Source organism: Myotis yumanensis, unplaced genomic scaffold (genome assembly GCF_028538775.1).
Source record: "Myotis yumanensis isolate MYYU_CA2020_CCGP unplaced genomic scaffold, mMyoYum1.0.hap1 SCAF_17, whole genome shotgun sequence".
In the NCBI taxonomy this organism is placed as follows: domain Eukaryota; kingdom Metazoa; phylum Chordata; class Mammalia; order Chiroptera; family Vespertilionidae; genus Myotis; species Myotis yumanensis.
In genome coordinates, this window is record NW_027223768.1 from 43,335,498 (window position 1) to 43,362,479 (window position 26,982).

The following is a 26,982-nucleotide window of genomic DNA, read 5'->3' on the forward strand; positions in this document are numbered from 1 at the left end:
CAACTGCTCACTCTGATGTGCACTGACTACCAGGGGGCAGATGCTCTGACTGGTAGATTAGCTTACTGCTGGGGTCCACCCTATTGGGACTGAGCGAGATGGGCTGGACATGCCCTGGAGCCCTCCCACAGTCCCTTCCCGGCTGGCCAACCTCCCGCATCCCTCACCAACCCCGACTGTGCACCTGTGGGGTCCCTCGGCCTGGCCTGCACCCTCTTGCAATCCAGAACCCCTCAGGGGTTGTTGGAGAGCCGGTTTTGGCCCGATCCCGCAGGCCAGGCCGAGGGACCCCACTGGTGCATGAATTTGTGCACTGGGCCTCTAGTTTGAGTATAATGGCTTGGGTCGATTTCTGGGTTCTCTGTTCTCTTTCATTGGTCTATATGTTCTTGTGCCAATACCAGGCAGTTTTGAGGACAGTGGCTTTGTAGTATAGCTTGATATCTGGTTTTGTGATTGCTCCGACTTTGGTCTTTTTTCTCAGGATTGCTGCAGCTATTCGGGGTCTGGTGCCTGAATTTCTAGCTGTCTCTCCCTGGCAGACAGCAACCTTGCTGCTTTTCACAGCCAGATGTTATGTGGGCACCCTTCTCAGTTCTGGTGCTCTCTGCTGGGGGCCCTGCTTGGGGGTTACACCCCAGAGTTCTCAGGGGCAACCCTTCGCAGCTGAGATATCCCTCTGGGACTTCAGCTGCTCTCTGTGGGAGCCCGGCCAGCCTTTTTTCGCCTCTGCCCCTCTTACCAGTCTCTATGTGGTCTGCACTTTCAGTCCTTGGTTATCAGGGTTCTCTCCAGCTCCGTGGTCGGCAAACTGCGGCTCGAGAGCCATATGCAACTCTTTGGCCCCTTGAGTGTGGCTCTTCCTAAGCCTTAGGAGTACCCTAATTAAGTTAATAACAATGTACCTACCTATATAGTTTAAGTTAAAACTAAAAATTTGGCTCTCAAAAGAAATTTCAGTCGTTGTACTGTTGATATTTGACTGTTGACTAATGAGTTTGCCGACCACTGCTCCAGCTAGTCTTCAGTTGATTATTCAGGATGCTTTTTGTTGTTGTTGTATTTTAGCTGTAATTCCAGTTTGATTCTGAGAGGGTGTCTGTGTGGCTTCCACTTACTCTGCTGCCATTTTTAATCCTCTTCGGGGTTTATTCTTGATCACACAGCTAACAATCTGAGGCCATTTGTTCTTATTTTATTTAATTTTTAATTCTTTATTGTTTAAAGTATTACATAAGTCTCCTTTTCCCCCCATTGACCTCTCCCCAGCCGTCCCCACCCCCCAGCAAATGCCCTTACACCGCTACTGTCTGTGTGTGTTGGTTATGCTCATATGCATTCATACAAGTCCTTTGGTTGATCTCTTACCCCGTCACCCCCTGCCTTCCCTCATAGGTTGGACAGTCTGTTCGATTGTAGCCATTTGTTCTTAACTCAGTTTGATGCTGATCAGAATCTGATATCCTAAGGGCTTATATATATTGATTTCAGAGAGGAAGGGAGAGGGAAAGAGAGAAACATCAGTGATGAGAGAATCATCAATTGGCTGCCCTCTGCATGCCCCCTACTGGAGACTGAGTTTGCCACACGGGGGTGTGCCCTTGACCAGAATAGAACCCCAGACCCTTCAGTCTGCAGGCCAATGCTCTAGCCACTGAGCCAAATTGACTAGGGCAGAAAGGGTCATATTAAAGAAATAGAGTTTCTGAGCAATTAAATTTATCTGTTTTATGTCAATTTAATTAGGTCAGCCAAAGAGCCTGGAAGAGGAAGGGAAAAATTTTCCTCTGTGACAGTTTGCACACACAACACCTAAAGTCCATGTATGTGCTGTAGGGGAAGAAAAATTGCCTTCAGCTGAAAGAATCGAAATTCCAAAGTGGCATATTTTGGGGTAGCATATTCTGTCACCCACCAATGTCTATTTTTGGATGGGAGTATCCTATAAAGGACAGGTGAAATCCTTAAAGATGTTCAGACTGTGAAAGGGTGGCATTAATGATGGGTGAAACCATCAGATTTTTTTAAAAAGGTGCCAGGAGGCAGGTACTCTTTAGAGGTTAAGGTAAGCAGGTGTGGGTGGAAAACGGCCTGTATTGTTCCTGGTGGAGCCGCAGAGGAGCTGATGTGAGGAAGTGGTTCTGGTTGGAGGGCAGGTTACATGGTGCGTACATCGTGATCTTTGGCCTGCAGTTCTCGTAATGCTGTGGGTTGTTCTAGAATATGCTCTACATGCATGAACTTACTGAATCCTCGCACCTAAGAGAAGGTGTTACTGTCCCCGTTTCCAGGTGAGGACAGGAGGCACAGAGGCTGGCGCTCCCTGTAGGTCACAGCTGGGAGTGCAGCCACCCCAGGTGGACGGCTCCGAGCCTGGGTTCTGAAGGCCGCTCACCACACCGCCTCCACCAAGGCTACGGACACGGACACGAGCTTTGGGAAGCTTCCCTCAGCCAAGTCTGCGCCTTGACCCCACATGCAGTCCTCCGTTCAGAGCACCACCGCCTTCATGGCCCCGTCTCCGTGTGCTCTCAGCCCAGCTTCAGACTCAGGGCTGGAAGTGGGTCACAGGATGGAAAATGAGAGGGGCTGCCCTGAGGGGAACTGGAAGTGTTTGCTATGACGGGAAAGCAGAAGAAAGGGAAAGTCCCTGCCTTCACCCTCCCTGGTGACGGGAAAGGGGTCAGGCCCTGTGTGTGAGAAGGTAGGGAAGGAAGAGAACGACCAGGGGAAAGTGGGAAAGGGAGGGAGGGAATGTGGGCAGACAGGCAGGGACCTGGAGCCACAGCAGCTTCTTAAGAAAGCGCTTCAGTTTGCAGCGTTAAAGGCGGACGTGACCTTGCAGAGAACGCCCAGGCCTATAGGGTTTTCTAGCACCAACTCCTCCCCATCCCCCCACCTACCAAGGGCTCCTCTCTCAGCCACACTCTCCCCTCCACCCCCACAGTGTTGGAAGGGACGTCTAGGATGAAGGCGTGTGGGCCCATGTAGGTCTCCATGGCAGTGAGATGAGAGCTGGACAAGTTCTTGGCTCTGCCTGTGCACAAAGCTGCTGGGCTGGGGAGAGCGAAGGACAAGATTGTGAAGCTGGTGTGAGTCACTGTGAGTCCCACCCACTTAAGGCAAACTTGGCCAGTTTAATTGGTGGGAACTGTCAACCAGGCGAGGGACTGTGGCTTTTTCAGCAGCCTCGTTAGCTCTCAGTCAACAAGAAAGCCTCTGGGTGAGGAAATTGTGGCCAGACCAGCAGCAGGCCGTGCTCTCCTGGCCCCCCTGACTGGAGGCTGTGGGGCCTGTGCACAGAGTGCCTGCAGACGGAGCCTCCCGGCCACCTGCCTCGTGGAGATGCTGGGGCCAGCTCTCGCCTTCCTAGTCCTGTTCCTTCAGGGACGGCACAGCCCAGGTGAGGCCCCATCTGCATGTGGGGGGGTCGGGGGGGGGTGCTGCATGGACTAGCGGCCAGGCCCATGGGCGTCAGATCCTGCCCCCTCTGGGTGGTGTGGCTCGCCAGGATCATTTGGAACTGGGCTGAGCACCTGACGGGGGACAGGCTGGCGGAGGGTGGCGGGGCCTTGAGCAGAGCCTCAGGCTTAATTGACCTCTGTGTGGTGGGAGGGTGTCCTTCCTGGCTGTGAGGAGGGCCAAGGAAATAGCCTCTAATTGGGTGCTATTAGCAGCAGAAAGGAGAGGGGCCCTGGGCTTGGGTTTCCACCAGGAAGCGAGTGGTTCTGGGGGTCAGAGACCACAGATTGTCCCTGAGGCAGGAAAGCTGGTGCCCAGGAGGACGGTTGTCCTCTGCCTGGTGGCCTGGCCCCTCTGGCAGCACCCAGGCCACAGGCGCCCGAAGGGGGAGAATGTGCAGCTACTGAGAAGCTGCACAGAGAAGCAGCTGGAAGCCTGAGGGGGACCAGGCTGCCGCATTCATTGTGGTCTCAGCTGCAGGCAGCCCCCTTTGGAGACTTGGAGGCATTCCAGGTTGACTAATCCTCCAGGGCATTGTGGGCGGGTGCGGGAGGGGCACACTGGGCGTGAAGGGAGGAAACTGAGGCCCAGGAGTGTGTGTCCGGGGCCTGTGAGAAGGCTGAGGTCAGGCTGAGGGGTCAGGAGCCTGGCTTTGGGGATAGAAGGTCGAGGCCGAGATGAGACAATAAGGCTGCGATGGGGGGAGCTCTCCCTCAGGGGCCGGCCCTGCAGGCAGCTCTGCAGCCCTGGTGGGTGGCGCTGGGTGCGGGGGGCACGGGCTCGGGCGGCGCTGGGTGCTGGGTGCGGGGGGGCATGGGCTCGGGCGGCGCTGGGTGCTGGGTTCTGGGTGTGGGGCATGGGCTCGGGTGGCGCTGGGTGCTGGGTGCTGGGTGCTGGGTGCGGGGCATGGGCTTGGGCGGCGCTGGGTGCGAGGCACGGGCTCGGGCGGCGCTGGGTGCAGGGTGCCGGGCACGGGCTCGGGTGGTGCTGGGTGCGGGGGGGCATGGGCTCGGTCTGAGGAAACCGTTCGCAGTGTCCTGCAGGGCTGGCCTGGGTAGGCTGACGGAAACCACTCTTGTTTTTAATTTTTAAATGTTTTTTTAAAAAAATATATTTTATTGTTTTTTTTACAGAGAGGAAGGGAGAGAGATAGAGAGTTAGAAACATTGATGAGAGAGAAACATCGACCAGCTGCCTCCTGCACATCTCCTGCTGGGGATGTGCCCGCAACCAAGGTACATGCCCTTGACCGGAATTGAACCTGCGACCCTTCAGTCCGCAGGCCGACGCTCTATCCACCGAGCCAAACCGGTTTCGGCTAATTTTTAAATGTTTAGTTTGAAAAAATTTCGGAGTTCCAGAGCAATTGTAAGAAAATGCTTGTATGTATTTCTTCACCTAGATTCACCAGTTACATTTACTCACCTTCGCTTCGCTTCCTTTTCTCTCCACATGACGTAGGTGCATAGAAATGTTTGCTGGTAATGATTTTTGTTGAACCATTTGAGAGTGATGCCCCTCCACTCCTAAATGTTTTGGTCCATATCTTTTAAGAACAGGAATATTTCCTGATCATATGACTTCATCACAACGATCACATTTAGAAAACCTGATACTGATCCCATCGAATACATAGTCCACTTGCAAATGCTGCCCGTTATGCCAGCAGCGCCCGAGGCCATGGCAGTTCCCAGCGGCCACTCCTGTGGTTCGGGTCAATGCCTTTGGCAAGAATGCCTTCAATGCGATGCTGGCTTTTTGTTTTTGTGTTTCATCCTCACCTGAGGATGTTTTCCACTGACTTCCTTTAGAGGGGGAAGGAGGGAGGGAGGGAGGGGGGGAGATTTGAGAGAGAGACACTGATGTGAGAGGGACACATTGATTGGTGCCTCCCACACACGCCCCAGGACTAGTGACTGAAACTGCAACCCAGGAACATGCCCTGGACCCAGAACCGAACTGGCGACCCTTTGGTGCTCGGGCCAACGCTGTAACCACTGAGCCACCGGCCAGGGCCTGGGTGGGTTGGTTTGTTTCATTTCATCTCCTCAGGAGACACGATGACAGTGAAACGTTTTCTTAACAACTTGGGTTCCTGGAGTATTTAATGACACGTGCGGGAAACTCACTCTCCAGCGCTGCCGTCTTCCGCAGTCTGCGCCCCGTGGTCTGCGGGCTCTGCCCTCCTCTGCTGCTCACGGCCTTGCAGCCAGGCTGGCCTGCAGGCTCCTCCCCGCCACCCCTCAGGGTTCCGCTCGAACCCCGCCTCCCAGTGAGGTCTTCCTTCCCCTGGAACGCCCTCCCTGCTGCGGCGAGGCCCTACCTGGCTCTGGGCTCCCTGCTCTGTGCAGCGCAGCCTCCATTGCACACCTACCCCGATTACTTACTTATTTTGTCTCCCAGGCTGCTCTGTGCTCCCGGATGCAGGTCTGAGGCCAGGCCTCTGTCTGTCCTGCGCAGACTCTCGGAACCAGAGTGAATGAGCCAAGTGCGAGTTACACGGCTTCTGTGGCCGTGAGGATGGGACTCGCCTCCTGTTTCCTCGTTTCTCGTGTGTCAAGTGGGGACAGCAGTGGTGCCCGCTTCCTGGGGCGGCGAGGCCCGGAGGAGAGAGGCCCAGACCCAAGTGCTGGGAAGCCAGGCCCCCAGCCCAGCGCCCACGTGGAGGCCGGGCGGGCGGGCGGGCGCACTGAGGTCCCTAATCAGAGTCCAGAGAGACTGCGCAGCAGCCCTTCCTCGACCACTTAACTGAATAGAAAGTGAGAAAGTCTTGCGATGAGATGACAAACCTCGACCGTGCGGCTCTTGGCTGAGTCTCTCATAATCGTAACCAGGAATGTAGGGAGACCTCAACACTTTTCCCTTAAGGAAGCATGTATTTCCCTTAGGAGACATTTAGTTGTATTATTACATCACATTGTGAAATATTTTAATTGTTTTCACGGCAACATCTCCCTCTCCATTCCCACTCCTTCCCTGGACGAGTTTTGAGCAGCTGTATGAGACCCTGGGTTCCACGGCCTTCCTCTCACACGGTTACAGGGTGGTTAGTGCGCAACACACTGGGGCTAAGGCACGTCGGCGACTGGAGAAGTGAATTCTTTTCAAGCAGCTCAGAGGCAGAGCGGGATGAGTGTGGGTCAGATGAGTTTGGGGGGGGGGGGGCTTCAGATCCCTGCCCACAGGAGGGGCCTTGTCCTCAAGTTCACTTTGGACCCTAAATTCCGGTTTGGGCTGTGATTCCGAGGAAACCCCACAGGACACACTGGAGGCTTTGAACAAACGGGGGTGGGGGTGGGGGGTGGGGCAGCCCCTGTGGGTCAGCTGAAGGGCTGCGGCCACACGCCACTTCCCAGGAGGAATCGACTGGCTGCACGGCGGCCGGGCAAGCTCTTCTCTTCCTCACAGTGAGTGGTGGCCTGCGGGGCTCAGGAGAGAGCCTGGGGCAGGGGGCTGGTCACGCTGGAAGGAGCCCGACCTGCAGAACTCACTGTAGGGCCGGCTGAGCCAGTTTCAGCACCTCACCTTGCCCACCGCAGTGTGACAGGCACAGAGGACACCGTTAGGGGAACAGAGCCCTGGAGCCCTGGCGGACGCGTTTCCTCCCCGCTTTCCAGAGCCAATCCCGCCCCGCCCCCCCCACACACACCCGGGCATCCTTGGCCAGTTCCCTGTGAATGGGGACAGCAGGTACTCTTGTGTTTGGCCTCTTTTGCTCCACATCTGATGAGATGGTATTGTTTGTAGCTGGTCATTTTCATGGCCGGATGAGATTTCATTGTCTGACTATATGATAGTTTATTCATCCATTCTGCATTGCGGAGGCTGGGTCGTGTCCGGGTTTTCTGTGTAATGCTTCTGTGAGTCTTTTGTACGTGCTACGTGAGAGTCATTTCTGGGAGTTAACTGAGGTAGATTTGGGAATTTAAGCAATTAGGTAATTAATTAAACAGCTTCATTAAGCCCTTGTTATGTTCCAAGACATATGCAAGATTTTGTGAGGGAAAAAGATGAAACAGATGAGAATTCTATCCTTAAGAATCTCCCCGATTGTTAGAGGAAGAGTCATGTAAAACAAGGAGAGACAGAAAATGCTGAGGCTTGCTCAGAGGCAAGCTGTGCTTGGAGAAGAAAGACCTGAGAAAATGGAGCTTCCTGTTGGTGCAGACCCTGGGAAGGGGCCTTGCAGGATGAAGAGGAGTTCGGGAGGAGGGAGCAGGACAGTGCAAGCCGGGGAGCAGCCTGGACAGAGTGGGGCGCAGGCGGTGACTGGCACCCGCAAGGCGCCGCCCTGCTTTTCTTGGAGAGACGGTGTGAGTGACGGGATGCAGGTGACGGCTGGAGGTCTGGGCCGCCCCGGGAGAGAGGCCTGCGCACCGGGGCTTGGGGGATGGGGCGCGGAACCCGCCGCGGGGCTTTGCGGGGCTTTGCGGGACGGCCCTGCGCCAGCATCTGAGTCTCAGGCTCCGCAGACCCGCGGCCGCCTCCGGGCCGCCCGCTCCAGCCCTGAGCTGGGGAACCTCAGCGTCTGTCGCTGGTGGAAGTTCCACTCTCCGAGGCCCCTGCGCCGCCGCCCTCATCCAGAGCGACTCCCGGCTGCGGGGTCCGAGGCCTCCGCCCCCCCACCCCCCGCCTGCCTCCCTCCCGCGCCGGTGGCGGAGGCCGCAGAACAAAACGCAACAACAAAAAGCAGCTCCAAGTTCTGAGGCCTCGGGACCCTCGCGCCGGACCCACTTTCCTAAGCGGTGGCTCCACAGGCCGGTGCCCCCGCGCGTCCTCAGCCTCCGCCCCCCTCCAGGCGGGCTCCGCCCATCGCCGCCGGGTCCCACGTCGGGGCCAGCGAGGCCTCGGGCCGCGGCCGCCCTCCTGTCCCCGCCCTCGCTCCTGCCCTCCCCGCGCCGCTGCCACCTGCCCCGCCGGTTCCTCTGCCCGCTCCCCACTCCCTCCGTTTCCCCTGCATCAGAAGCCGCGGGGGCGCCCCTGCCTCCGCCCGCCTCGCTGCTCCCGGGCCGCTCTGCTCGCGGGCGGGCGGACGGGCGGAGCGTCCCGAGCGCCAGCGGGTCGTTTCTGCGGCGCGTTTTGCCAAAGGCCCGGCCCCGGCCGTGGGGCGCAGTGGTGAGCACCCGCCCAGGACCGGGAGGCACAGTCAGGGCACGTCCCGGGCATCCCCAGCCGGGAGCGTCCCGAGGCGGCCGTCGGGCTTCTCGGCCGGGGCGCTTCTGTCTCCCTCGCCCTCCCTCTCTAAAATCGGCTTAAAAAGGTCCAGTTTCGGAAGCATCTGCAGAGGAGGGTTTCTGTGTGATGCCAAGGGACCGGCCGCCTGCATCTGCCACAGTAGTTCATGCTGAGGTTCTCAAACTTACCCTTTGTTCCCTGAACCTGAGAAACATCATTCCTCTAAAGTTACAGCTGATTCCTCCCTTACCCAGGGGCCCCTGGGCCTGTCTCTGTGGCTGTTTTCTCTCGATGTTGGATGTGTTTCCTCTTGTTGGGCCCGTTTGTTTGGTTTCATTTTGGGCATCATATAGGAAAACATCTAGAAGTAATTTAATGCTCTGGTTTATGGCATTTTCCTCCAGGAATAACTTCTAGCTGCCTCGAGTAGCCAGCCGGGTTGGAAATACGAGATTCTGGAACACTGTGATCCAAGTCAGGGTGCACACGATTCCAGCCTGGGTTTGAGTCTGTGAGAGCTGGTCGGTTTCTTGTTCCCTCTTTAAAAATGTTTTTGCTTACTCATTTTTAGGGAGAGAGAGAGGCAGGGAAAGAGAGAGAGAAACCAGCTTGCTGCTCCACTTAGTGATGCATTCATTGGTTGGCTGGGGATCGAACCCACAACCTTGGGGTGAGGGGTGCCGCTATCCGGCGGGGGTTCTTGTTCACTCTTAATTCTCAGTGTGTAGGCATTCCTGGCACCAACCCCGAGCCTGGGGGTGAGGCACCTGCACCTCCTTTCTGAGGGCGGCCCCTGAGCTCCGTGCGCTCTTGGTTCTTTGAGTTGATTGTAAACTCTGTTGAGCTGCTCAGCCTGTCCGCTGCTTTTGTGGAATCAGAGGGAGCAACGGAAAACCGCTAACCCTCTGAATTTCCTTCTTTCCCATCCTGGCCCTTAATATTTCACCATTTTTGTTTTTGTTTTGTTTTGTTTTTGTTTTGCCCTGGCTGGTGTGGCTCAGTGGATAGAGCGTCGGCCTGCGGACTGAAGGGTCCTGGGTTCAATTCCAGCCAAGGGCACATGCCCAGTTTCGGGCTTGATCCCCAGGGGTGGGGCGTGCAGGAGGCAGCCAATCAATGTTTCTCTCTCATCATTGATGTTTCTAGCTCTCTCTCCCTCTCCCTTCCTCCCTGAAATCAATAAAAAAAATATATTTTTTTAAACAAAGAAAGCTATGCCAGAGCATGTCTTACCATCTAAAACCCAAAAACGCTTTCTTATAAAAATTTTTTTTCACCATTTTATTAGCTTTCTGATGCCTTTAACAACATGCTCTTACATTTCGCCCATTTTTTTTAAGTTATTCTTAGTGGGAGCATTGGTTAGCATGTGTCTACCTGGTCTTCCACGATCAGAATTAAAGTTCCTTAGGTGATGACTTCCTCAGGCACTAAGCGGGTGCTGTGGAATTAAAAGTAGGATCTGGTCCCAGATCCCAGGTTCTGGGGTCAGGAACGTGCTTACACAGGAGGAGGTCCGGGCTCCTCGCGGCTCTGGCTCCAGTGGGGACAGTGCGGACGGAGCGCCCGAGGCCCTTTCTGTAGGCTTACTCATGACTTTCCATTCCCTGGGCCTTGGCGTGCTGGCCTGCTCTCAGGTGTAAGAGTCTGAGGACCACGGAGACGGCCATGTGGTCCAGCCAAGCCCTTTAATTATTTGGTCAGTGTCTGGCGGGAATGCTGGGGTGAAGGTGTGGCTCAGTGAGTGTGCTTATAACACATGTGGACATCGAAACCCCTCCCCCATCGCTCTGTCTCAATGGCCTCATTTTAACAGATCTGTTTGTATCAATATCCCATCTCCTAATCTCCTCCAAATTCTCTTTGACCTTCCCCAGCCCACCCAGACAGGCTGGTTTTCCTGCCCCATTGGCGATGCCGTGCAACTCTCCTGCCCCAAATGACCACAGGGTCAGCCCCTTCTCTTCCCTGCCACGCTGGCTGCTCTGCGAGGGCAGGGGCACCATCCTGTGCAACAGCTCCCACCCCAAACCAGGCAGGAGGCCTGGGAGGGAGGGACCGGGCAGGAGGCCTGGGAGGGAGGGACCAGGCAGGAGGCCTGGGAGGGAGGGACCGGGCAGGAGGCCTGGGAGGGAGGGACTGGGCAGGAGGCCTGGGAGGGAGGGACCAGGCAATGTATTTTTCTTCTTGCCTTTCAATTTTGTTTCTACGGAGCAATACTGTGGAGACCTTCTGGTGACTGAAAACCTGGGAAACATGAATAAAGAATGACCAGTTTGTTGCGCCAAGTTCTCCAGGGTGGGTAGGAGCCCAGCTCTATGGGAGGGCAGAGGAGGGCGTTGGGAATTCAGTGTGGAGTGTTCCTCTTACTTGGTCTGACCATCTGCCCAAGATGGCCACCTCAGTGCTGCAGGGGGATGTCACATCAGATAGGATATTTATTTAGAGCGTTGTAGTTAAGAATTCACTCTCCAGCCCTAGCTGGTTTTGCTCAGTGGATAGAGCGTTGGCCTGCAGAAGGGTCCCAGGTTCTATTCGGGTTGTGGGCTCAGTCCCCAGTAGGGGGAGTGCAAGAGGCAGCCAATCAATGATTCTCTCTCATCACTGATGTTTCTATTTCTCTTTCCCTCTCCCTTCCTCTCTGAAATCAATAAAAAAAAAAATCTAGCCCTATTGGTTTGGCTCACTGGATAGAGCGTTGGCCTGGGGACTGAAGGGTCCTAGGTTCGATTCCGGTCAAGGGCATGTACCTTGGTTGCAGGCACATCCCCAGTAGGGGGTGTGCGGGAGGCAGCTGATCAATGCTTCTCTTTCATCGATGTTTCTAACTCTCTATCCCTCTCCCTTCCTCTCTGTAAAAAAGCAATAAAATATATTTCAAAAAATCTATAATAATAAAAGCATAATATGCTAATTAGACCAGATGACCTTCCGGATGAAGCTGGGGCTGTGAGGGAAGCCGGTCGGGCGGGCGTGGGGGGGTTGGAGGGTGGGGAGGGCCTACTCTTGCATGAATGTCGTGCATCGGGCCTCTAATAAATAAATAAAAGGATTCAGCCCTCGCTGGTTTGGCTCAGTGGATAGGTTCGACTCCGGTCCAGGGCACATGCCTAGGTTGCAGGCTCCATCCCCAGTAGGGGGCGGGCAGAAGGCAGACAATCAATGATTCTCTCTCATCACTGATGTTCCTATTTCTCTCTCCCTTCCTCTCTGAAATCAATAAAAATATATTAAAATTCACCTTCTAAAGCCAAATTGACTGGGTTGCAAGCTCATTTTTCTCACTGAATAATTAGGGGTTGTGACTTTTAGGTTCTTTCTGAATCTGTTTCCTCCCTAGTAAGATGGGGATGAGAACCTTGTAGGGCCACTGTGAAGTGCAATGGTTAGCACATGTAGAGAATTTACCACCTGCCTGCACCATGGTGAGAACTCGAAATGTTCACTCTCATGAGGCGCTGTTGGCGCCTTCCGAGCTCGGGGGGAGGGGCGCCAATGAGGATGTGTGCTCTCAGGTTCAGGCTCGGGGCCCCTCGTAGCTCAAGGGAAGTCACGTCCAGCTGCCCCCATGCTGAGCCTGGCGCCCCTCCTGCCCGCAGCCGCTTCCTCTTGCCCAGCACCCCTGTCTCCGGATGGACCTGTGGTGAGACCTTCAGGCACGGCTTTCTGCTTAGGGCCCGGCCACACCCCGACAGCGGTGAGGTCTTTTGACTGGAAGGTACAGCTGCGCTCAAACCCAAGCCCTCGTGTGCTGTTCACTTGGAAGAATGATTCTAGGCTGCATCATGCGCATCGGAATGCCAGTGACTACAATAGGCTCAATTTTAGCATCAAGGAGTTAAGGCTTCTCCTCAAGGCCGCTCAGCCCGACGACAGCGGCACCTACTCCTTGGAGGTCACCCTTGAGAACGGCACCGTCAGGACCCACTGCTTCCACGTGTCCGTGTTGGGTGAGTGCCCCTCCCGGTGCGCAGGCTGGTGCTTGAAGCGCCTTCCTGATCAGAACCTCTGCTTCCAGACCCTGTGGGGAAGCCCGAGCTGCAGCTGCTGGAGCAGACGGCGGCCCTGGGCAGTGGGAAGTGCCGAGTGACCCTGAACTGCTCGGCCTCCGGAGGTGGTGATGTGACCTACACCTGGTACCGGGGGGGCGAGTGGATCCCGACGCCCAGGAGCCCCTTCCGACTGGAGGAGCAGATCGATGCCAACGGCTGGCACATATACACCTGCAACGTCAGCAACCCCGTCAGCTGGGCGCACCAGAGCCTCCAGCTCGGCCAGGGCTGTGGGAGCGCCCCCCAGAGTGAGTGCAGCGCTTGGGGCTGGGACAGGGCGGAGGGTGCTGGGCCATCGCCAGGCTCAGGAGCAGGAGATGGGAGGACACCCCTGGGCCTGGAGCCCTTCCCCAGGGTCCTGGCCTCTAGGCACACAGGTCCTGGGCAGCCAGGCCGGTCTGAGGCTGGGAGGAATTTTGTCCCCATCAAGAACCTCCTGGAAGACAGCATCTTCCTTCCATAGGAAATGCCTCGCTGTCTGGTGAGTGACAGCCCAGCCTGGCTGTGAGTTGTTTTCTTCTGAGGCTGTCGGGGACCTGCTTCCTCCTCTCAGGGGGCACCTCCCTAAGCCCTGTGGTCCCAGAGCAGCCTTGGGTCGTGGCAGCATCAGACGCGCACCTGGCGGAGGCACCTCTCATTGCTGTGCTTCTCCGAGAGTTACCCGGAGCCCACTTTGCACCACTTTTTCTTAGATAAAGAAGACCTAGTGTGTGTCAGCATGGGCAGCAACCGCCTGCAGCCCCTGTCTTTAAAGACCTTATAGCCAAATAGGGACAACAAAATAAGCTCTCACAGCAAAGGGAAACAAGCAACTGAAGCGCGGGGCCGGGGCTCTTGTTCCGGCATCTAGAAGGTTCAGCAATCTGGAGAAGGGCTGTGTGTAACTTAATCAAGAGTCCAGAGATGAAGCATAATTTTGAAAGGCATTTGGGGGTCAGAGGAGCCCAGCTAAAGAAACTAAGATCTCCTCGTCTCAGGGCCCCGTGCTTTTTTTTTTTTTTTTTTTTTTTAGTATATTTTATTGATTTTTTACAGAGAGGAATGGAGAGAGATAGTGAGTTAGAGACATCGATCAGCTGCCTCCTGCACACCTCCTATTTGGGATGTGCCCGCAACCCAGGTACATGCCCCTGACCTGAATCGAACCTGGGACCTTTCAGTCTGCAGGCTGACGCTCTATCCACTGAACCAAACCGGTTTAGGTGGGCCCCATGCTTTTTACTAACACAAATTGTCCTGAGGCGAGGCAGAGACATACTCTTCAAAGGGTCAGGGTTTCGTATACAGAGTCCATTGTCAGATTGGAAGAATCGCCTACGGCTGTTCAGGTGTTTGGCCAGTAGGAGGCAATAACATGTAGATTAAGATGCCCTGAGCTGTCTGGCAGCAAACAATCAATTTAACGCATCCTTTCCAGGTTTGGGGAAATGCCCTTGCCACTCCAGGTGAGTCAGCCCTGCTGTCCTGCTGGAATTGGCTTCCGCAGGCAGCGTGTGGCTCAGCCAGGCCGGGTCACTCACAAGCTCTGTGACCTCAGGCAGGTCATCACCTCTCTGAGTCGCAGGCAGTCTCCCGGGCACAATGGGAAGCTCCTACTAAACACCTGGCAGAGCTGCTGCTCAGGGAAGTGGGGTGATGTCTGCGAGGAGCCTCACCAGCAGCATCTGGGGCACTTTCCTCCTTTCCCTGCGCTGCTCGCTCCCGGCACTCACCTCGTCTGCGGCTGCGGCTGCGGCTGCGTGTGTGACAGGCCCTGACGCAGAAGTCTACACAGGAAGGGCAAAGGTCGCAGAAGGCAGGACGGAGGTGGCCTGGCCCAGAGCAGACATGTTTGTTGAGTTAAAACAAAGGAATGGAGCTGTGTAACAGTTACTGAACTTGGCATCTGTCAGATGCTATTAACTTGCTGTGTGGATACACTGACTCCTTCCTGAAAGTGAGAAAACAGGCCCAGAGAGGCTAAGGAGCTTGCCAAGGGCACAGAGCGTAGCGTTCACATCTGGTCCTGCGTCCCCTGCTCTTAGTGTCACTGGGCAGCCTTCCAGTTGAGCAGGGAGACACCTGTGACCTGAGTGCACAGGGTGTGAGAGCAGCCACCCCAGCGAGTGGGGGTGGAGCAGCCACTGCAGCAGGCGGGCAGGGAGGGAGAAGGTGAGTCCTCACGCCCATGTCTCGTCTTCCTCAGAGCTCGGCCTCCTGCCCCTCTTGATGATCATCGTGGTTCTCATACTCATGCTGCTTGGCAGCCTCACCGGCGTCTGCGTGTGGAGAAGGGGGAGGAAGCTGGCAGGTAAGTGGAGGGTCCTAGGACACGCTGCCTGGCCCGCCTCCCCGCACTGGGCTGCTCCCAGGTCTCGCTCCTGGGCCCCGATGTGCCCCGTCTGATCCCTAACGGCAGCTTCACTGGCTGGGGCTGGTTTGGGGGAAACTGTCAGGTGGGTGCTGCCCTGAGCTCCCTGAGTCTCCTGGGACGAGCTCGAGCCATCCTCCCTTCTAGAAGCTTCCTCAAGGTCTCGCCACCTGGGACGAGGGTGGGATGCGGGAGCAGGCGCCTGGCCTGGTTCCTCCAGGAGGACTCTGCAGCTCTGCTCTTTGCTTCCCTCCACACAGAGCCCGGCCCAGAGGAATCGCTGACAGTTTATGAAGATGTCAACCGCCTGCCAGGCAGGAGCGGCCAGGTGTGGCCCCGAGGGCTGGGGTTCCCTCCTTCCCTCTGGAAGTGCCCTGGGAGGATGGCCCTGCTGAGCAGGGGCCAGAGAGCCCCCTGCCGCCTCAGAGTGGCCTCAGGCCCCATCTCTGCCCCCCTCAGCGTCCTAGCTCTGGCCCTGGGTGGAGAGAAAACTGGGTGAGACGATGAAATGAGGCCGAAGGGCATTTGGGTGCAGAACTGAACCTGCTGAGCCGGGATGGGGACCCGGGCGGAGGCTGCCTCTGCTCCCTGGTGGCCCCCTGGTGCCCTCTTTCCTGAGGCTGGGCTCTGGCTCAGGGCGGGTGCAACCTTGTCTGTTGTGTCGGACACAAATTCTCCTGCCCCTGTAAGTCCACGTTTCCTTTTGGGGGCCCTTGGTCGTTGCCCGGCGGGGAGGATGCTGGCGGGTCAGTCTTGTCCTGGCTCAGACGCTTGGGAAGAAGAGGCTCCGCCTGGCCGAGGTGCTGGGAGAGGGCAGCCCCGAGCGGTGAGCCGGGTGGCGCTCGGAGGGGCTGCAGGACAGGCTGTGGGGACAGGCCGGGACGCAGTGCTCGCTGAACTATCTGGTGGGAAAGGAGGGACAGGAAGGACCCTCCTCCCACCACCGTTCCTGGGGCTTGGCTTGGGGCAGCGAAGCAGGAAGTCATGTGTGGGGCCTCCTGCAACCACCAGAACAGAGAGCCTCCCTCAGGCGCTGTGGGGCCTTGTCGGGGCCCCCGCAGCAGAATACGGGGTGTCTGTGCCTCTCCCTTCAGAGCTGGGGCTTTGCAAGGGGGGTGTGGGGGGGCCCCTCTCATTTCTGCAACAAGATGGTCAATCTTTCCATGACAATAGGCAGCTCGTGGGTGAGGAGGATGGACTGCATTTCCAGGTGAACTCCCAGTTCCATGTGCAACTGCAGCCAGAGTAGAATATGCCTTGTTTTTTTTTTTAAAAATATATTTTTATTGATTTCAGAGTGGAAGGGAGAGAGAGAGAGAGAGAAACATCAATGATGAGAGAGAATCATGGATTGACTGCCTCCCGCACACCCCACACTGGGGATCGAGCACGTGCCCTGACTGGGAATCGAACTGTGACCTCCTGGTTTATAGGTCGATGCTCAACCCCTGAGCCACGCCGGCTGAGCTGTGTCTTCTTTAATCAAAACAAAACAATCCCGGTTAACAGAGCTGGTCCCCAACACAAGGACAGCTGATGTTTCCTGCTCCTCTCGGCTCCTCCCCTGAATGAGGAACCCCCCCCTCCCCCCGCCCCAGAGCCCTTCCTGGCAGCAGACCCTTAGGGGAAGGGCATGAATGACCTCGGACCCCATGTGGGGGCAGGATTGAGAGGGAGACGTGCCTCTGGCCGTGAGTCTGGGTCACCCAGCAGCGCAGCCGCAGGGGGCTGGCTGGAGCCAAGGGCCCGCAGACAATAAGGCTGGATCTGGGCTGGGGCTTGAAACACTCTAGTCTTGGAATCAGTGGCCACAGTGAGGCTCCGACCTCACTTAGTGCACTGTCTGAGCAGTCAGTCAGCGAAGGGACGTTTCTGCACATGGCAGGTGTCCAGTGGCAGGGTCTCCCTGTGCAGCCTCTCACGGGGAGCCTCTCCCAGCCTCTGCCTGGTGGTTGCTCCCTGTGCCTCTCGTCCCGGGACTGTGGCGCTGCCTCCCAGACTCCTGGGAGCTCCTCTCCTTCCCACCATTCTCCCCACGTGACCCAACCCTGCAAGACTGAGTGCCTGCTGATGCTGCCACCTGCCCTCCCTGTTTCTCCTGCAGGGGCGGAGGCAGCAGCAGGACTCTGCTGGGAAAGGGAACACTGTCTACTCCATGGTCCTGCCCCAGGTACCACTCTGGGTCTCGCCTCTAGTCCACACCTCTCTATGGGCTTCCTCATGGCCTCCCACCTCCAATTTCCACTCACCTCAGACCCTTGAATGGCCAGTGAGACCTCGGTGCTCCCGGAGGGAAGGTGGCTGGGCAGCTGCTGAGTTGGCTGACAGTCCCAGTGCCCCGGGGCCTCCACAGCCTAACAGCTGAAGGTAAAGGTCGGGCAGCAGATGACCCTGACAGGGAGTTCGGCTTCTGGTTTTCTGTGTTCTTTCTTCCCTCCTCCCTGCTGCTTCCAGGAGGTGGGGCCCTTGAACTTTAAATATCTACACTAATAAAATACAAAGATGCTAATTGACCATACCTTCGCTAAGCTCATCAGCCAATCAGAAGAGTATGCAAATTAACCCAACAAAGATGGCCGTTAAATTTGCATACTGCAGGCAGATCCCACTGCGCCGCCCTGCCCAGGGCTGGTGGCAGCGAGATCCCAAGCCGCCGCCCGCCCCAGCACGGGATCCGGGCTTGCCATGTGAGACCGGGGGAGACGGGGCAGGCACCGCGGGATCGGGCGTGCCATCTGCCACAGGGGAGCGAGCCTAAGCCAGCAGGTTGTTATCTCCCGAGGGGTCCCAGACTGTGAGAGGGCACAGGTTGGGCTGAGGGACCCCCCCTTCTGCCAGTGCACAAATTTTTAAAAAATATATATTTTATTGATTTGTTACAGAGAGGAAAGGAGAGAGATAGAGAATTAGAAACATCAACGAGAGAGAAACATCAATCAGCTGCCTTCTGCACACCCCCCACTGGGGATGTGCCCGCAACCAAGGTACATGCCCTTGACCGGAATCGAACCTGGGACCCTTCAGTCCGCAAGCCAATGCTCTATCCACTAAGCCAAACCAGTCAGGGCCAGTGCACAAATTTTTGTGCACTGGGCTTCTAGTATGTGTGTGTGTGTGTGTGTGTGTGTGTGTGTGTGTATGTGTATATATATATATTTACTGATTTTAGAGAGGAAGGGAGAGAGAGAAACATCAATGATACAAATCATTGGTCCGCTGCCTCCTACTGGGGATCAAGCCTGCAACCCGGGCATGTGCCCTTGCCTGGAATTGAACCTGGAACCCTTCAGTCTGCAGAACTTTGGCCTACCCAGTGGGCCAAATTGGCTGGGGCACCCTTGCACGTTTTCTCCCCACTTATACCTGTTTTCAGGAAAGACCTGGTCTGTGTTGTTCTCTTTCCTTTTTTTTAAAAAAAAAATATTTTATTGACTTTTTACAGAGAGGAAGGGAGAGGGATAGAGAGCTAGAAACATCAATGAGAGAGAAACATCGATCAGCCACCTCCTGCACACCCCCCACCAGGGATGTGCCCACAACCAAGGTACATGCCCTTGACCGAAATCGAACCTGGGACTCCTCAGTCCACAGGCCGACGGTCTAGCCCAGCCGTGGGCAAACTACGGCCCGCTGGCCGGATCCGGCCCGTTTGAAATGAATAAAACTAAAAAAAAAAAAGACTGTACCCTTTTATGTAATGATGTTTACTTTGAATTTATATTAGTTCACACAAACACTCCATCCATGCTTTTGTTCCGGCCCTCCGGTCCAGTTTAAGAACCCATTGTGGCCCTCGAGTCAAAAAGTTTGCCCACCCCTGCTCTAGCCACTGAGCCAAACTGGTCAGGGCTGTGTTCTCTTTCATCTTATTATGACTTAAGGACAATATTTATAAAGTACTCATTATGTCCATTTTTACAACTAATCTGCTGTGACAGCCTCATGAAGTCTGTAGACTGAGGTAAGCGAACGTGCTCGAGGCCACAGAGCTGGGCCACGGGCCCGGAGTCTCCCCTGCACTGTGTCTAACATCCAGGGTTCGAGCTGCACCGTCAGCGGCAGCAGCGGCGGAAGCATCTGGAATATTGGCAGATGACCCCAGCTGGGCATCTCTTTCTAGGGTAACACTGCCGTCTGGTGGCCAATGATGAAAAAGTTCTAATAAAAATTACTTAAAAAGCCCTGACTGGTTTGGCTCAGTGGATAGAGCATCGGTCTGTGGACTGAAGGGTCCCAGGTTTGATTCCGGTCAAGGACATGTACCTTGGTTGCAGGCACATCCCCAGTGGGGGGTGTGCAGGAGGCAGCTGATCGATGTTTCTCTCTCATCGATGTTTCTAAATCTCTATACCTCTCCCTTACTCTTTGTAAAAAATCAATAAAATATATTTTTAAAAATTACTTAAAAAAGAAAAAAAGAACTTTGACCTGAAGCAGCAACCTCTTCAGCTTGGTGGAATGGGGACGGCTTCGGAGGAAGGCCACGAACCGGAGGAGGAGGGGGAGGGGGGAGGAGGAGGGAGGGGAGGGGGGGAGGAGGAGGAGAAGGAGGGGGAGGAGGGGGAGGGGGGAAGAAGAGGAGGAGGGGGGAGGGGGAGGGCGAGGGGGGAGGAGGGAGGGGAGGGGGAGGGGAGGGGGAGGGGGAAGAGGAGGAGGAAGGGGAGGGGGAGGGGGAGGAGGGGGGAGGGGGAAGAGAGGTAGGAGGGGGTAGGGGAGGGGGAAGAGGGGGAGGGGGGAGGAGGAATTCCCAAGAAGTGTGTTGCCGCCTCCCACTCCCCTTCAGGTAATGGGACTCATTGGGTCAAGTCACAGAGCCTTAAAGAGTCCAAACCTGTAAGGATTTTTATGAGTTTATTTGATACAAACTGACGACAATCGTCTGGAATCAAAATCTATGGATTGAGAAAATGCTCTGGAGAATGGCAGTTTTGCCCCTTGTTTTGTACATTACAATCAGGAAAGACGTAAGTGGGTCACATGAACTCCACTGGTGATGGATTAGGGAGGCGGGAGAAAGCAAAGGGGGAGCCTCTGGGATTGGATGAAAGGTAAAATGAAGCCCGGCCGGCGTGGCTCAGTGGTTGAGTATCGACCTATGAACCAGGAGGTCACGGTTTGATTCCCAGTCAGGGCACATGCCTGGATTTCGGGCTCCATCCCCACTGGGGGGTGTGTAGGAGGCACCTGGTCAATGGTTCTCTCTCATCATTGATGTTTCTATCTCTCCCTTTCCCTCTCTGAAGTCAATAATATATATATATATATATATATATATATATATTTAAAACAAATAAAGTAAAATGAATAGACACAGAAAATAACAAATAGACAAAAAAGGAATAGATGTTTGTGGGTACAGGAGAGTTAACAGTTAACAATTAACATGGTAACAGTAACAATGAGAGACACTGTGGTCTGCTCTGGTGGGAGTTGTGCCCTGAGGGGGTCTGGAGAAGGGGTCACTCCAAAGGCGGTACCTGTGGTGGATGCAAAAAGACAATAGACAGGCTCAGGTACGGCTTGGCCTTTGTGGAGGAAGATGCAGGCGAGGACATGACTCCCCGCTTTAGTTGGGAAGCTGTAATAGCAGGCCATCCTGTGTGGTTACTGCAGGGCTCTGGGTTTATAAGGCCGGCCTTGCAGGCCTCCCCGGAGCCTGTCAGTTTAGTATGTGGCCCCTTCTTTGCCCACAGATATAAGAGCGATTGTTTCCGCGAGCTTTGGGTTTAGCCACACTGCATTCTGAGAAGAGGACTTGGAGATGCCGAGGGGGAATGAGATCCCTCCCCTGGAGCCGGAGATGCTTCTTTCAGATACAGAGAAGGAAAACAGTTGCCAAAGGAGACATGGAGATGTTGAGGAAAGAACGCTGGGGAGTCTGCGTTTAAATTCTGCTGCTTCTGTGACTTGGCTATTTATCTTTTGGAGGCTCATCTGTAGAATGAGGCAAATTATAGTCATTCTCAGATAGGAGTGTCCTAAAGATTAGGGGAGAATACAGGTGCAGGGCCAGTTTGGCTCAGTTGGTTAAGTGTTGTCCCATACACTGAGAGGTCCGGATTCGATTCCTAGTCAGGGCAAATGCCCGGGTTGTGGGCTCAATCCCTAGTAGGGGACATGCAGGAGGCAGCCAATGATGTTTCTCTCTCTCTCCCTCTCCCTTCCCCTTTCTCTAAAATCAAACATATTTTCCAAAAAAGCAGCAACTGTCTTTAAGAGAGGGACTAGCATTCAGCGGTGCGACCTGCCTCCCACTAGGCCAGGCTTTTTCAACCAACACTTAACGCTTCTCTCTGGGCAGGGTTGAGGGTGGCGTGGAAGAGGTGGAAGAGGTGGAAGAGGTAACTCACCTCCCTAGGGTTGTGCTACATCTATCTATGCCTCTGAAATGATTTCATTTCTCTTCTCAACAGTCTTCCGCTTCCACATCACAAGAAACTGCAACTACCCTGTACTCAGTGGTGCTGCCCGCAGGGAAGGTGAGTCCCCGCCTCCAGGGGTGCTTGGGTGCAGGGGTGTGTTTTGCATGCGCAGTGCAGCTCGGGCTGGCACTTCTGAGTGACTTGACTTCCACTGAATGTATCCAAGTGACTTGTGTTAAATGACTGTTGAAAAGTGAATGGGCAAGTGCCTTTCTAGTTCTGTTTGGAGAAAAACAGCAGCTCTGAGTCTGGGAGAAGAATATATTAAAGGTGTTTCCAGAAGTTTCTGTGGAAGGTAGAGGACAATCAGAGAGGAAGTGCTTGGTGCAGGAACCACAGGATCCTGGTAGGCCAGCCGAGGCTGTGGTGAGAGAAGGAGAGGTTTCCGATGCGGACTGAGCGGCAGGATTGCACGGGACCTAGAGAGACAGTGTTGACCTCAGGGAAGCAGACAAAGTTGGGCCAGTCACCTCATGGTAGAGGCCTGGGACTGAGGCAGCCCATCGAGTCCCCTCTAATCCTGACCCGGGGGGCTCGCAGCCTGTATGTGTGCCTGGACCACAGAGCTGGGTGTCCTGGGCCGCACCATCTTTTCACCTCAGGTGGGAGGGGACTCAGTGCAGACCATAAGCTGAACTTGGTGATGAGAAGCGGGGAGCCTGGTGGATGTGAAGGATGGCGTTCAAGCAGGTCAGCGATTGTGTGTTTGTATCAAAAGGGGGAGAAGGTTAGGACACATTTTCAGACTTTTAATCCACCCCCTTCCAGTAAGTCATTCAATCAACTTGGGTTTTAGCGAGAGAGATTGATATATTTTTTAAAAAATATATTTTATTGATTTTTTACAGAGAGGAAGGGAGAGGGATAGAGAGTTAGAAACATCAATGAGAGAGAAACATCTATCAGCTGCCTCCTGCACACTCCCCACTGGGGATTAAGCCGCAACCCGGGCATGTGCCCTTGGCCGGAATCGAACCTGGGACCCTTCAGTCCGAAGGCTTACGCTCTATCCACTGAGCCAAGCCGGCTAGGGCGAGAGAGCTTGATATTTAAATTCCATGCTACACACATGGCCAGACATGGCCACAGCACCTGGCCGCAGGCTTCGGTTTTATATCTGAAGACTCTGCCGACTACTGAGAGCCCCTGAGCTCCGCTGGGTGAGTGTGTGTGCCACGCATTGAACAGATACATGGTGGAGGCCGTGTTTGTACTAGGTTTGTCTGAAGGCTCCGTGTTTGTGTGTGTGTGTGTGTGTGTGTGTGTGTGGTCTGAGGGGTGAGAGGTGCATGGCTGTGGATGTTAAACTGATTTTGGTTCAGAAATGTCATATCATAGGTAAGTATGTGTTAACACCTTCTGGAAACCAAAACCCCATTGTTTGCTCCTGGGGTAGGAGATTTCATTCACTTCTGGTTGGTGCCACTTTAAGGGCTCTCTGGGCACGGAGTCCCTTTTGGGACCTCTCACACCACTTCGGAGCGGGGCATTTCTTACCCTGAAGTTAAGATCTTTTACCCTCTGAATTTCAGGCTGGATCTAAGAAAAGGAGCCATAGCCCTTCCATCTATGAAGGGGTAAGATTCTGAATGGGCTTAGTGCCTGTAGCGTATCTGGGAAGTGGTGCACTTGTGAAAACGTCATCCACAGAGTCTCAGATCTGTAGGGATTTCAGGCAGATTCTAATCCAATCCTCATTTAGAGGTGAAGAAACTGAGGCCCAAGCAGAGTGAGGGTCTAACACAAGGTCATATCATGGGTTGGGATTTGACTCTTACTGGGGAGATTGAGTTTCAAATTAGGACCATCTCCAGGCTAGTTCCCCAGCTGTGAACCCTACAATGGACACCTCTCCCTTCCGTGTGTTTGTGGGGGTGGGGAGATCACAGAAGGGAGGATTAGCAAGTCTGAATGATTTTCTAAAGTTAGCAAGTAATTGAGAGTCATTCCAGAATACAGGTGATCTTCGCTGCTTCTAGGGTGAAGACTGAACAGAGGTGCCCCTGAGCATGGACCACTTAGGGAATGGAAAGCAGGGTCTCAACATTGATTAAGGGTGGGACGCTGCAGGTGGCCTGCCAGTGGCTTCATACGAATGAGCTCATTTAATCCCACGGAATGTGTGAAGTAGGTATAATCCTACTTCCCATTTGTACCCATAGAAAGCAAGGCTCGGAGAGCACCCCACTCTTTCCCCCTTAGCCTCCTCCTGCACCCAAGCATCCACCTGTGGCCCAATAATAATGTTGCCATTGGTCCCAAGGGAGGGGAGGCTGGGTGCCTGCTGTGCTTCTTGGCATTTTGACAGCAGCTCCACATTAAAGCCACCTGGACAGTCCAGAGTTGCAGAGGACACTGTGTGGCCCCAGGCTGTTGGGGTCCAGCCCCATCGGGTCCAAGGGTTCCCAAAGGTGTGGACAGAGTCGGCGAAGAAGGAATGACACGGAGACAGTGTTCAGTTGATCAGCATAGTGAAGTTCTCCAGCCAGGATCTCCAGCCAAGTTCTGTGTTTATCCTGTTACATCTGTATTTATACCAGTTGATTTTAATCCTATCCATCCTATTCCAAAGGTTAGGGCATTTCTTATCTCCATTCCAAGGTTACTCTATTGTTCTATTAAGCTACAAGGAAGTAACTGAAGGAGATTATCCTAAGTAAAGATTATGTAGCTTAAGCGTGATTGTTCGTAGTTAAAGTGATTAATTACCAGCCTGGCACTTAGTTAAGGGGTTTTATTCCCTCCCTAACTCAAGGGAAAAATCATCACCTGGGGAAACAACCTTTCTCGGGGAGGTGGTCCTGTTTAAAACACATAGCGTTAAGAGGGGGAGCAAACATATGCCATATACGCCAGGTCCCTTGAAACATAAGCTGTGCAGATGTTTCTTCCCTGCAGTGACTCTGTCAAGCAGCAAGGTGGATTGGCTTCTGGCACCAGGCAATCTAGGGGGAGTCAGGAGGAAGCATGGTGTGCTTAAAAACACTAGACTTGGAGCCAGAAGAATTGGATTCAAGCCCCTCCTGTACTTCAGTCAGTCATTCGGAGCTTCTTTTTCTTAATCTGTAAAATGGGGTTAACAATTCATACCCCACAGAGTTGTTATGGGGATCTCCTAGTGGGAGTGTCTGAACTTTGTTTCTTCTGCAGGTTGGAAAGATACAACCCAGAGCTCAACAGGCTGCTTGACTCAACACCAGGAGCTGGAGAACTTTTCTGTATAATCCAGGGGCCACTGCTGGCCTCCCCTGTGTTAGGACCCAGTGTCTGTTTTGGGAATCAGTGCAATGGATGACACCATATGAGTCTACATAATAGTTCCTAGTCTGGGAGTTTGTTGATGGACTATATTTTGTTTTGAAAATGATTTTTAACAGCCATTAAAATAGCAAGGCACCTGCACCAAGGGGTTGAGGGCTTGATCCCCAGTTGGATGCTGTAGGAGGCAGCCAATTGGTGTTTAGCTCTCAAATTGATGTTTCTCTCTCTCACTTCTTTCTCTCTCTCTCTCTCTCTCTCTCTCTCTCTCTCTCAAAAACAAACAAACAAAAAAACAAAAACAAAAACAAAAAAGCAAGGGTGTTGCCCTGGCCAGGAAACTCAGTTAGTTAGACCCTCATCCCAATACCCAAGGTTGAGGGTTTGATCCCCAGTCAGGACACATACAAGAATCAACCAATGAATATATACATAAGTGGAACAACAAATTGATGTTTCTCTCTCCCTCTCACTTTCAAATTAAAAAAAAAAGAAAGAACAAGTCTCTCAACTTACAGACTGGATAAGAATGGGTAGAAAGATTGGGTAGTGCACAAGAGACCACACAGCAAGACCAGGTGCTGGAAATCTAAGTTCTATGTAAATGTAGGGTGTTCTTCCCTTATTCAGCACAGCACTGGAAGTCCTAGCCACAGCAATCAGACCAGAAGAAGAAATAAAAGACATCCAAATTAGAAAGAAGGAAGTAAAACTCTCATTGTTTGCAGGCAACATGGTATTTTACATAGAAAAACCTGAAGACTCTACCAATCAACTACTAGATTTTAATAATTGAATTTGTCAATGTAGCAGGATACAAAATCAACACCCCCAAATCAATGGCTTTTTTATACACCAACTAGAGGCCCGATACACAAAGATTCATGCAAAAATAGGCCTTCCTTCTCCTGGTTGCCGGCAATGGCTTCCCTCCATCACCTGGGACCCAGGTCTTTGCTCTGGCTACCACCTTCCACCTTTGCTCCAGCTGGGGCTGCCTTCCACCTTCACTCTGGCCGGAGCTGCTTTCTGCCTTTGCCCCTGCGGATCTGCCTTCGCTCAGGTCCTGCTGCCCTCCTGTAGCTCCCGCCACCCCCCGCACCCTCCCATAGCAGGCATCCCGCCCCGGCTATTCCGTGCCTGCACACACAAGCTGCCCAGAGGCCTGGAGCGGCTGGGGCAGGGCCCGACCACTGCTATCTTTGTCACTTCAATTTGCATATTCCCTCCTTATTGGCTGTGGGTGCCACCATCTTTGCCACAGAGTGATGGTCATTTGCCTATTCTGTCTTTATTAGATAGGATAATGAATTATCAGAAAGAGAAACTAAACAAACAATCCCAGTTACCACTGAAATAAAAATTAAGATACTTAGGAATAAACTTAACTAAGGAGGTAAAAGACTTGTACTCAAAAACTACAATTCTTTGAAAAAAGAGATAGAGGATGATATAATCAAGTGGAAGAATATACTGTGCTCATGGATTGGTAGAATCAACATCATTAAAATATCTATACTAAGAGATTAAAAAAGGCGGTAGAGTAAGTGGATGCTACATAGACACGCTCCTAGGACCAAACTGGAATTACAACTAAAATACAAAAACTTCCTAAATAATCAATAGAACAATCACTGGAGAGAACCCCGTTAACCAAGGATGGAAAGTGCAGACCACATAGAGACTGGTAGGAGGGACAGAGCGTGAAAGGGCTGGTGGGGCTCCCACAGAGAGCAGCTGAAATTCTGGAGAGATATCCCAGCTGTGGGGGGTTGCACTGAGAACTCTGGGATCTAATCCCCCAGCTGGGCCCCCAGCAGAGAGCACCAGAACTGAGAAGGGTGCCCACATAACCTCTGGCTGTGAAAAGCAGCGGGGTTGCTGTCTGCCAGAGAGAGAAGACTGGAAATTCAGGTACCCTCTTAAAGGGCCAATGCACAAAATTCTCTGTGGAGCCACCTATGATGTTCTCAGGCAGAGGGAGGGCAGAGTAGACTGGAGCTGTGTGAGCAGAAGCCAGGGTTTGGGGCTCTGGAGTTAGAGCTCAGAAGGCAGATACCCCAGTTTCCTGTGCTGGGAACAGCTTAAGGGAGCTGTGGGACAACATGAAACGTAACAGTATTCAAATAGCAGCTGTGCCAGAAGAGGCAGAAAGGGAGAAAAGAATATAGAAAGGGTTTGAAGAAATAATGGCAGATAACTTCCCTAACCTGGTAAAGGAAAAAGTCACACAAGTCCAGGAGGCACAGAGAACTCCAAGCAA

At 53.7% G+C, this 26,982-nt stretch overlaps 1 protein-coding gene across 6 annotated transcripts; it reads left to right on the top strand.

Annotated features, from left to right (window-relative positions):
- Positions 1-1,495: 1,495 nt before the first annotated feature.
- On the top strand, positions 1,496-24,986 carry CD244 (CD244 molecule). Of its 6 annotated transcripts, XM_070397680.1 has the most exons (9): positions 1,496-3,403; positions 12,237-12,587; positions 12,656-12,937; positions 14,875-14,979; positions 15,300-15,367; positions 17,144-17,209; positions 21,453-21,518; positions 22,994-23,038; positions 24,612-24,986. In XM_070397680.1, exons 1-9 carry the CDS (start codon positions 3,346-3,348, stop codon positions 24,648-24,650), a joined length of 1,080 nt encoding a protein of 359 aa, XP_070253781.1. In that variant the 5' UTR covers positions 1,496-3,345; the 3' UTR covers positions 24,651-24,986. The 6 variants fall into 6 exon arrangements, with proteins under 6 accessions (XP_070253781.1, XP_070253782.1, XP_070253783.1 ...); XM_070397681.1 differs by lacking the exon at positions 22,994-23,038; XM_070397682.1 differs by lacking the exon at positions 17,144-17,209.
- The last annotated feature ends 1,996 nt before the right edge of the window (positions 24,987-26,982 follow it).

Excerpts from the sequence above, each read along its gene's own strand:
- CD244 (XM_070397680.1), top strand. The coding sequence starts at position 3,346 with ATGCTGGGGCCAGCTCTCGCCTTCCTAGTCCTGTTCCTTCAGGGACGG. Across the intron at positions 12,588-12,655 it reads CTTCCACGTGTCCGTGTTGG|ACCCTGTGGGGAAGCCCGAG; the intron begins GTGAGTGCCCCT and ends CTCTGCTTCCAG. Across the intron at positions 21,519-22,993 it reads TGGTGCTGCCCGCAGGGAAG|GCTGGATCTAAGAAAAGGAG; the intron begins GTGAGTCCCCGC and ends TCTGAATTTCAG.